The sequence below is a fragment of the Geospiza fortis genome, unplaced genomic scaffold (assembly GCF_000277835.1).
Source record: "Geospiza fortis unplaced genomic scaffold, GeoFor_1.0 scaffold194, whole genome shotgun sequence".
Taxonomy (NCBI): Eukaryota; Metazoa; Chordata; class Aves; order Passeriformes; family Thraupidae; genus Geospiza; species Geospiza fortis.
The window spans coordinates 7,636,559-7,647,882 of NW_005054322.1; the positions used below are offsets into that span (position 1 = coordinate 7,636,559).

The 11,324-nt window shown below is 40.9% G+C and overlaps 1 protein-coding gene and 1 long non-coding RNA gene across 2 annotated transcripts in view; one reads left to right on the forward strand and one right to left on the reverse strand.

Moving 5' to 3' along the window:
• The window catches only part of SMAD9 (SMAD family member 9), a 28,891-nt gene extending 25,389 nt beyond the window's left edge, over nucleotides 1–3,502 (forward strand). Inside the window, exon 6 of the mRNA XM_031056764.1 lies at nucleotides 3,186–3,502. Within this exon, the coding sequence (XP_030912624.1) occupies nucleotides 3,186–3,206 (21 nt within the window). The 3' untranslated portion in view covers nucleotides 3,207–3,502. The remainder of the gene's footprint in view (nucleotides 1–3,185) is intronic.
• Nucleotides 3,503–4,549: 1,047 nt separating this feature from the next.
• LOC115947844 lies at nucleotides 4,550–10,856 on the reverse strand. Its single transcript, XR_004081687.1, has 2 exons — nucleotides 10,747–10,856; nucleotides 4,550–8,813 (listed from the first exon to the last, which is right to left on the reverse strand). It is a non-coding gene; the product is annotated as an uncharacterized LOC115947844 (long non-coding RNA).
• Nucleotides 10,857–11,324: the final 468 nt, after the last annotated feature.

The following is an 11,324-nucleotide window of genomic DNA, read 5'->3' on the forward strand; positions in this document are numbered from 1 at the left end:
TCTCTGTGGAGATTCAGTCATAACTGGTTGCCACAGGAAGGAGCTCTCTGTTAGGAGCACTTTCAGGATGAAACATGTTTCTCCTTAGCTATTTCATATTAGTGTTCCCTCAGCATAAAATCAGCACTCCAAACATCTCTCACTGTAAATGTATCTTCACCACACCCCTCTTAAAATGCAGAAAACAAGGCAATTGTGACTGTAACCTTATCTAATCTGCTCTTGTTCTTCCTGACTTACAACACCCACCTTTGTCTATCAGCTCTACAAATGAATCTCACCAGTGACTAAGGGGTTGCACAAACAGCTGGATTTACAGAGGCAGCTCAGGCAGAGACTTGGCTTCTTCACTGTATGGAAACAATTAATAAAAAAGCCTGATCAATTTAGGAACTTTAAAGGGGTATCAAGTATAAGACTCATGTTTTTGGATCAAGACTGCTCTGGTACAACTATAACTTTTAGGAATACTTTAGCACTACATGGTACTCAGCAAAGGAAAGAAACATTACATCCTCTGTACGATTCACCTCTTCCCCTAGCTCCCCATAACCTAACTTAGTACAAGCAAAATCAAACACAACAAAAAAAGATCAATGAGTCATAAGGTAGAGTACTTAAATACCATTTTTCAAAGTTGAGAAGTGCTGCCTAAAATGTAGATTTATATCACGAGAAGGCCATGTAGTTATAGGACAAGTGAGTAATGGCTTTATTGAAAGAGGGTAGTTTTAGTTAAGATATTAGGCAGAAATTCTTTATTGTGAGGGTAGGGAGACACTGGCACAGGAAAAGCTGTCCCAGAGACGTTCAAAGCCAGGTTGGATGGGGCTTTGAGTAACCTGATCTACAGGAGAGTGTCGCTGCCCATGGCAGGAGGTTGATCATCTTTACAGGTCACTTCCAACACAAACTATTTGATGACACTGATGTCCCAGATGCCCACCAAGCCAGAAACAAGACTTCCTTGCCCTGGAGAAACCTGGAGAACTGGCTGTTACTTGAACATCTGAACCCAAATTCTTCTGAGTGAGTGGAGACCTCACTGAAGGGGCTGAGAGAATTTTTATAAAGGATTTAGAGTTCATGGGTGTTCCAGTAGCCAGAAGTGCACTGAGATGATGAAGAGACTGAGGAGGATGAGGGAGCATACAACCAGAAAAGCCCAGTGGTCATCACTGGAGGTATAAGGCAGTACCTGCCCAGGCAACTACTCAAGGCCTGTTTTAGGAGCAGCTTGAAGTACCACAGTCCTTGCTTGGGTTTTTCCTATATACCTGGCCTGGGAGAATGTGCCAGATTCCTGATTAAGCCATCCAATGTAGTGGGGCAAATAGTGTCCCATGTGCTCCAGAGAGTAAGCTCTGGTTGCATCTGGGAACCAAATTTGGAAGATTATCTTCTGCCTCGCCACAAGACTAATGAGGAGCTCAGCTTCAGGGCACTGTTCAAGGACACAACAAACACATCCAGTAAGTGCTCCTCAAAGAAAGATGCAGTCTGAACAGAAACTGCACAACTCAAAGATACGGGCTATATATAGAGAGAGCATCTAACCTGGGAATTGCGACAAACCAGCTCATTTCAAGATAAGGTGGGAAATTGCAGTGCCCAAAGAAAAACAGTCAGCAAAAACCTTCATGAGGACTCCTGACTATGAAATCAGATTTTTAACAGTACATAAGGATGGACAAGTGTGCTTCCCTAAGAGCAACTAAGAGGTCAAGTTACCATGAAAAAAGAGCTTGACAGAGTTAGTCTCATCTTGCAGCAGGGAGAGAGATTCTGTGAGACTTGAGATCTATGAATTAAGAAGTTCTCAACCTGGAGGCTTCATTGCAGCCACTGAAACAGGGCTTGTTCCTCATGGCAGCTCTAGGAGTACCTTTCTGCAAGATACAGGAAGCCTTGTTCAGTTGAGAGAAATCTCTGTGTCTCTAGGACAGACAGACACTTATGCATGTTGGGGACCAGCACAGAACACAGCCTTTGGTTTGTACCCATCATCTACCCATAGGAAGCTCCAGAACAGCCAGGAACAGCCTGTTATGTGTTCATCCCAGGGCTGTCCAGACACCCTGCCCAGGCGTGCCTTACATTACCTTGCCATACTGATGCCACATTTCTCTGCCAGGGAGGTGAGGCACATGAGAATCCTAGCAAGAGGACACCTCTACTTGCACCTGGGCCATGCTTGCAAACTTGGTGCCTGTATAGATAACAAAACTAATTTGCAGGCCATGTCTCTCACGCAAGGTAGACATAACCACTATGTCCTCCAGAATCAGCTACTCTTCCATTACAGTCAATGTGAACATTTGCAGCTAATTGTGAACACATTTTAGATCTTCAGTCATAGTGTTTTTATTATCCATGGATGCTGCTATTTTATACTCTGTGTTAGTATTCAAATAATATTGCATATGAATAGCATAGGTAAAATAGACCAACCAGTTAATAATTTTAAATACAGACCTCATCAGCAAAGAAAAGCTAGAGAAAACTTGGTAAAATCTGACCCCTTGCACTTTCACAGTAGTGAGCGAGCACATCATATTCAAAGTGGTTTATTTGATGCTAAAGTGTGTGTTGTCTTATTAATCCACAGTTATGTCCATGAGAAGCTTTGCAAATGAGAGCAAGGGAACAAACACAATGATGAGCAGAGATAATTGCGCATTCAGATAAATTTTTTTCACTTAAGCAATTGGAGTTTTTAATTATTTGTAATACTTTTAAAGCACGAGTTAAATGTACCACAGCCTGCTTTCTGCAGATAAGTCAGTGTTAGCAATTTAAACCTTCATTTCATACCACCTTTGTGATATAAATGAGGTTGAGAAATGAGACAAGAAAGTGAAGAAACAGGCCTTTTTGTGTGGATCAATGAAGCCATGAAGTTGCAAAGCTCTATGCAAGGGGCTAAAATGGTGGATTTGAGCAAGGAGTGTTAACTATGGGGTTGTGTTATGTATGACCTATCAGTCTGGTGAGAAAATCACTGTGAGTCATCCACAGATTAACAAGAGTCACTCATGTCTATGAATAATTCTGCCCTCTCTTTTCCATCAGAAACAAAGCAAAACATCTGCACTATCCACAAGTATTACTCATGGTTTGTGATATTCTGTCAACCAGTGTAGGTCGCTGTATAAAGAACAATACTTGGGCTCTTGCCTCTGCAGAATGAAAAATCACAGACATAGCTTCAGGAGTGCGAGAGACGCGGGCAGTTCGGAGTCCTCCAACCAGCCCCACAGCACTCTATTCCACGCTGTGTCGTTCCAAGAAAGACGGAACGACTGCCAACCAAGGGGACACTTTCCCAAGCATTCCTCCTGCTGCATTTGATTTGAGGCATTCTGAAGACAACGCATTTAGTCTGAACAATACACTTTTTAACGCACTCCACTTTCTTTGGCTGGAATTATTCTATTGTAAAAGGGATTATTCACGTCTTGTGTTTTATTGTTAATAAAGATATTTCTGTTTTAAGAGCTCCTTCTCTGGTTGTCTCCCATACTTTTTTAAAGAGATTGGCTGTAGGTCCCAGTATGACCACAGTGACTTTGGGAACTGGAGCATTTAGAAAGCCTTTATCATACAAATCAGTCTTAGGCAAGAGGAATCAGTAATTGCACTAAGTGAGTATAGGATGACTGACACAAGAAAATGTATTGAAAATTAATTCAGCATAAAATCTCCATGTATATGAATCCCTCACTGTCCTATGATAGATTTGACGATTCAAGAGGATGGTTCAGTTTTCTTTGGATGGAGACAGCTCTGATCTGACAGGCAGTCAATGAACAGTGATGCTGCCCTGTGACAGAAGCCTTCCCTCTGGACCAGATCAACATTAGTGGAAAGGCAGACTTGCAGCTGTGCAGTTCTTGAACTGCTCAAGGACAATGAGAGATGTAGTAAGAATGTACTCTTAGAGAAGTGGTGTTTCCTTCTTCCTAAAATTCAGATTTTGTTCTGCAATAACAGAAGGGAGTAGACAACATAATGGACCTCAGAGCTACGCATACAGTACTGGCTTGGGAATCCCATCCAATCTTCTGCCCGAACAGGAGAGCGCTGCTACCAGCACATCTCCCAGTGTCTGCACCAGCCTGACTACCAAAAATACAGATAGGTGAGCTGCGCTCTACTGTACATCTCTATGCACAACTTCAGCAACTGACATTTGTTTTGACATAGACAACTTGTTCAGCACTGTCTTAACAAACACTCCCTGTGCCAATTTTCTGCCCTGAGGGTTTTGGTTTTAAAAAAGTTTAATCAGATCTGTCCACCTAAATGATCTGTTCACCTTTTAAAAGTCGACCATTTAAAACAAAATCAAATGCATTATTCTACAATTTTTGCCAATTATGTTTTCACATATATTCTTATACACTGAAAAGTAACCTAATTTTGTGTAAATTTAAAATAATTTTCTATAACAAGACCTTGAAACACAAAATTTCATTCTAGTCAGAGCTGGCGGTTTTAGCACAGGAAGAAAAACCCATACAAATTTAACAAAACAAAAAAGAACAGATTTTTTTTTAAAGAAAAACCAAAGATTTTACTCACTTATTGGTCCAGAACTGTTTATACAAAGTTTTTCAAGTTACTTTTTAAAGAAAAAGTTGCACAATGCTAAACACAATAAATCCCCACAAAACAAGTTGTATAAATACAAAAAGCAGAGCATGTAAAAATCCATAAGACTAACAAATACTGCTGAAGAGATATTATTTAGTGGATCAAACTGCTGCAATATAAAAGTATTGATAATAAGCACCTAATCCATTTGGATAATAACCTCTGTTCAGAAATGTGGCTTAAAATGATTTTTATAAATAAAACATGGGATTTAACATTTACATAATATAGTGTTTGGATTCTTAACCCAATCAATTGCAAGGTCATTTTAATTGGCTGAAAACCTGTGAAGTCTAGCACTGCAGCTGATTAGAGATCTGTTGTCTAAATAAAATAATTTTAACTATAGCTTTTTGAGAAGAAAAAGACTAGATTTTGAATTGTTTACTGTTATGAGTTAAAAACTTTATATTTAATTTAGTCACTTAAAAATAGTGGTATTCTAATCTGTAATTAAGTTATATTTTACATATAAAAAGTTGGTAATTTCAAATAACTCCATGTAACAAGGTCCAACTCTCAGTTTCATACTTTTCACGTGATACTTTTTAAAGCTTTTTGCCATTTATCACTTTAGGAACTTTTAAGTGCAAATTCTTTTAGATGCTATGCACAATGAAGCATTTCAAACCTACTCAACTTGCAGGTAACAAAGAGATCACCTACTTGTACTTTTCTGAACTGCTGGATTGACTTCTTGATGGCATGTTGTCTTTGTGTTTAGTGCAAGATTCTACTGGACATAAATCTCTCATATCCCTGAGCAATTGCTGTTAGATAATGCCACTGGACTGGCTCAGCTTCAGAACTTTGTTTCACAATGTCCACAGAAAGTAACTAACTTCCATCAATGATTGTCATCAAAGACTGACTTAACTGTATATGTTTATAAAGAAAAATGTTAATTTATTCCAATTTTGGTAGAAAAGGGTGTACAGCTAAACACTGCTACCATAAACAAGCTTTTATTAACAAATTAAATATTACAATGAAGGTTTAAAAATAACTGGAAAAGACTTCTCCAGATTTCAAAGGAAACATCCCCTTAACAGATCACGCAGCCAGTGCTACATGGAGTAAGACGGTAGCATTGATTAGGTGAGCTCAGTTGGGAATTCTGGAAAAAATCACGGACTAGCCAGAAGACAAAGATTTTGGAGCATTGCCAGAGAAGGACACTTGTGCACAAGAAGCACCTCACACAACGAGTTGCCAGAAGATGAAAGAGGCTATGCCCTATTTAGTGATGGATCCTGCTCTGGGGCAGGAAACCATCAGAGGTGGACAAGTCATTGAGGCTGCTGAAGGAGGTGAGTCCAGCCAGTTTGCACAGGTGAAAGCCATCTGAACTAGCCAGAGAGATTGCTGAATGAGAAAAGTGACTCGCCTCTATCTCTACCCTGACTCCTGGATGGTGGCTAATGCCCTATGGAGGTGGCTGCAAAAATGGAAGACCAATTGGCAAGGCAAGGATAAACCCATCTGCGCTGGACTGCACCTGCGCTGGGGCAGGACATCAGTGCACAGGTCAAAAACATGACGGGAAAGGTATATCAGGGAGATGTTCACATGCCCAAAAACCACTCCACTGAAGAACAGGTAGATAAGGCTGCCAAAACTGAATTAACTTAGGTACTTGGACTGGGAGTGGAATGGTGAGCAATTTATAACCTGATGGGGTCATGAAACATCAGCTGCAACAAACAGAATGTGCTCATCAATGAGGGACTGACCTGACCATGGAGGCCATTGCACAGATCATTCATGAATGAGAAGCATGTGCTGCAATCAACCAAGCCACTGAAGTAAACTTTCCCTGGAATAGAGGGCAGCGGCTAGGTTTCCAGTGTGGTGAGACCCGGCAAACTGGACCACTGCCATGAACACGCCAAATACGTGGTACATACTCACTGTGGTAGAGATAACAACTGGCTGGCTGGCAATATACCCTGTAAACAATTGCCACTGCTCAAGACACCATCTCAGGTCTTGAGAGACACATTTTGTGGCAACATGGTATCCCAAGAGAATTGAATCAGACAATGGGACTACTCATCAAAACAACCTAATAAACTCTTGGGCAAAAAACCATGGCATTGAGTGGACATCACATCCCTTATCACGCATAACCTTCTGGAAAGATTGTGTGGTATAACAGACTGCTGAAGACTGCGTTAAGTGTTAGGTAATGGGCATGGAAGGATTGGGGTGTAAATTTAACAGAAGCCACTTGGCTGGTTAACACCAGATCTGCAAACCTCCCTGGTCCTGCCCAAACAAAACCCCTACACACCGGAGGAGGAGATAAGGTCCCCATACAATACATGGGAAGTGACTAGGAAAATCGAGGTGGATTCCTCTCCCTACAGGAAAAGGCCAACCCATTTATGGGATTGTCTTTGTTCAAATACCTGGGTGTACTTGGTGGGTAATGCAGAAGGATGGGGAGACCCAGTGTGTAATCCAAGGAGATTTAACCTTGGGGGGAAAATAATTTTTGTAAGTTGTATGTTGCAAAAGTAAAGCAGCAAAAATGACATGAACTGACAAAGGATGAATTTTGTGAGGAGTAAGGAGAGTGGGAGGCACAGGGCCAACACTGATGTCCAATAATTAAGTGTGCAGCTTCTCCTGCCCTGAGCACCCATCTTGATGGAATCTACCCCAAGTCATGGCCTGATTTTGGACATCTGAAGGGGTGGAGGATGCTCTTGAGATGGGAAAATAATACCTATCTGTGAAAGGGCAGGAGAGAGCAGTTAATGAAAATTTATAAATCTCTACATCCAGCCAAAGTCAACTCATCACAGCCCCTCTGCTCTGGTGAAAACCCCATCTGGTGGACTGCATCCAGCTCTGGAACCCACAACATAGGAAGGACATCCACCTGTTACAGCAAATCCAGAGACGGGTCACAAGCTGATCAGAGGGATGGAAGACCTCTCCATTGAGGAAAGGTTGACAGTATTGGGATTGTCCAGCCTGGAAAAGCGGTGGCCTCATGGTGACCTAACTGCAGTCTTCTATTACTTGAAGGGAGCCTACAGGAAAGATGGGAGAGGGACTTTTTAGAAGGGCATGTAGGGACAGAGTAAGGGGGAATGGGTTCACACTGAGAGTAGATTTAGATTAAATACTAGGAAGAAATTCTTTACTACAAGGGTTGTCAGGCACTGGAACAGGTCAGGTTGCTCAGAGAAATTGGGAAGTGTTCAAGGCCAGGCTGGACAGAGCTCTGAGCAACCTGGTCTTATGAAAGGTGCCCCTGTTCACAGCAGGGGAGCTGGAACTTGATGATCTTTCAAGGTCCCTTCCAACTGTTGAGGAATACATCTGGTGCAGGTAGTTGATTTGTAAGCTGCAGTTAGAGATGCAGATTGAGATGCAAACTGAGCCCTGGGTGGCATCAAAGACAGGAGGCAGTGAACTGCCAACTCTTCTACGTGTAACAAAAGGCATGAAGGTGAGTGGCTAGCCAGAGGGACATGGCAGGAATGGAAGACTCAGGAGAAAGAGCCTTAGACTGTGATGGTATAAAAGCCCAGGAGTTCCTTTGTCTGACATCGCTCCTCAGAGGCACCAGCCCAGGCTGTTTCTGTGCTATTACACTGTTAATAAATTGCTTTATGGAACAGGGTTCCATAAAGACCTGGGGTCAAACCAGCAAGGAAACCCGGTCTGACTGCAAGCCAGGTGTGCAGGGAGTCAAGTGGGGCACCTGTCAGATCACTGGAGCTACCTGCAGTGGAGGAGCTTCGGTCCCAAAGTTGAAGTCTCTGGCACTGGAAGAATGACTGTCAAAGAGTTCTGTGAATAGTCAGACTGGGAAGTTTCCATAACACAACCCAGGCCATTCTGTGATTTGCTCACAAGTCTGCAGACAGCCAAGCAGCTCAAAACCTCAAAAGTGCCAACAGGAAACAAATACGTAACAACAGCAACTTCCATTTTTGTTTAAACACTGAGATTCTTTGTATTTATACAAAATACAGATCCTGTCCCTCCTTCAGCACCAGATTCATCTGCAGATCATTGATCTTTCCTCATTACCCAGGTGCTCCTTGAAACTGCTGTTGCCTTTGTTCCAAAGCTTGTTGACTTAACAGTTGCTGTTGTTTCTGAAGAAACTGCACTACTTCTGGGCTTCTGAGTAGGGACTGAAAGAGAGAGAAAGTGAACTTTATTTTACAAAACTCACATACGTTAAATAGCTACCACAGTAAAATTTTTCCATTACATGAATTTGCACATTACCTACTGCTGTTGCTTAATATCATAAAAATCCTGTAAGTATAGCAAACAGGAGCAATTTACTGACATACTAGAACCAAAATATCTTTCAGTTGTGCTTCAGTTCTACAGCTGTGCTTCATCTGATCTCATTTCTACATTTCTCACTGTGAATCACTCAAAACCAGTTTAATAAATGAAAAAAAATTGTAATGTTGCAGCAAAGCTCATGTGCCTGTCAGAGTTCAAGCATCAGGACTATGCCCATAGCACATATTTTAGTTTTAGGCAGTCCTGTGAGGAGCAGGGAGTTGGACTCAATGATCCTTGTGGATCCCTTCCAACTCAAGATACTCTATGGTTTTCACTGACTGCCCAGAATTTCCAAACATTTCAAAAGAGCAGTTCATCCACATGGAATGATTTAAAAATCTCCTCTGCATTCAAGCAAAAGACAAAAATATCTAAAAGTATTTGCGTTTGGCTCCTGACTTGAATAGCTGCAGTCTGTAATCCAACTCTGGTTGTTCACTCTCATTCCTGCATGGTGGCAGCACAAGTGATTGTGAGGTAAAATGGCAAATCAGGTTGGGAATTGATTCCTTCCAAAAATTAATACAGGAAAAGGGTTATTTTTCAGCTGAATGAATTCCCTAGATGCTGGCCCATTATGCATGGTTATTTCAGTGATTTAACCAAAGAGGTACTTCGACTGCAAGTCAGAGGAAAAAGAGACAAGCAAGAACCAGATCAAAGAGGATCTGAATTTCAGGAATACTGGGAGGAGTCCTGAGTTCTTAAAAAGCTTTGACATAATTAGTGAAAAAGCTCTGAATATCTATTTAAAGAGCTTCTGGTTGCTGTACTTCTATAAAAATAATGTTTCATTCATAAGATACCTTTCAATTTTAATTAAAAGCCACGTCCATAGAAACAGCCAGGAAAGGGGACAGCAAGCCAGTAAGTGGGGAGAAGAACAAGAGATTATATGACAACTACTCTGTAGTTCTTTACTTGTTTTCCTCATAAAAACTGAAAAGCTATGAATATTCCTCTGAGTTTTAGACACAATCACTAAAAAAGTGCTGTCATTGAGAAAGAACTATCAGGAAATACATCTAGGTAGTTGTATACCTAAGACTGACATGATGCTTCTTTTAAGAAATTTCTGAACAAGCACTATAGCACTATAATGAGGATTGTTAAATTGCATTAATTGCACAAGTAACAGAGGAAGACAAACAATCCCAATAGCTTTTGAAGAATAGGGACTTGAAAAACATGCAACAAAGAAAGTTGTAGTGAAGAAGCTGAACAAACTGTAGGTACGGAATGATTTCCCTGCACTGGGCTTAACTTGTTAAAGGAAAAACCAGAGTTTAAAAAACTTACAAGACACACCATTCATGCAATCTGCAAGTATTATAAATCATACTGTTTGCTTAGAGTTTGCTTTATCAACATGTATATACACAACTTTAAGTTTGATATGATACATCTACAACTTCTAAAACCCACCATAGTAAAGCTTACATCATACCTAAAGTCCATTCATTGCTCTACCTAAAGCTTTGGTTGAACAAGCTAAAACCATCTCAGTTACACTGTAGGCACTATTTACCCTAAAGAAACCACCCCATCTGTTACTGCCAAAACTACGGATCATTGCATTCAGTCATCTTAGTATTCTTCACAGAGAGACCAAAGCACACATCTCTGAAGCATGTTTCAAATTTGAAATTATGCACTTGCAGTGCATGCTTATTAAACTGATTTTCTTTTTTCACAATGGTGACAGGTAAACACTGTTACATTGCCTTTACTTATTTGAATTCTTAACCTCTCAAAAACAAGACTTACCAGCCTCTTTTTATTCAATACTTGTTCTAAAAGAGTAGGTCTTGCTGGGCGATCTCCAATGGATCCTGTTCTCTGTTTTGTGACAGACACTGAACCTTCAGCACTATCCTGAACACGACAGAACACAAAAAACAAGGGAGGTCAGACAATGAACTCTGATACAGTCATACACAGAAAATCCCAAGAGTAAAGAACATTTGCCTCCTTAATCTGCAGAGCAAAGTAACAGTACAGGAATGAAATCTGTTTATTCAAGACCTGGCCTCTTCTTTCCACCTCCTTTCACTATTTCACCAGCAAGAGTGAAGCAATGCAGCTGAGTTAGTCTTCTATACTGCAACACTGAACAGGTTACTAGGGCTAGTTAATGGCTTCAATTTATTTGATTGCATTTCTTAAAAATGAAGTAATTCACAACAGGTCAGCCTCCAGCTTGTGGAAATGAATGATATTTACCATTTGTAATTGGGCAGTAATGACAATAATCCTTGTAGTACCAAAACATACTTCAGAACACTATGATGAACACGCCAAAGCCACAGGCCTTTTTCTCCCCCCCAAGTTGATTCTGTTCCCTG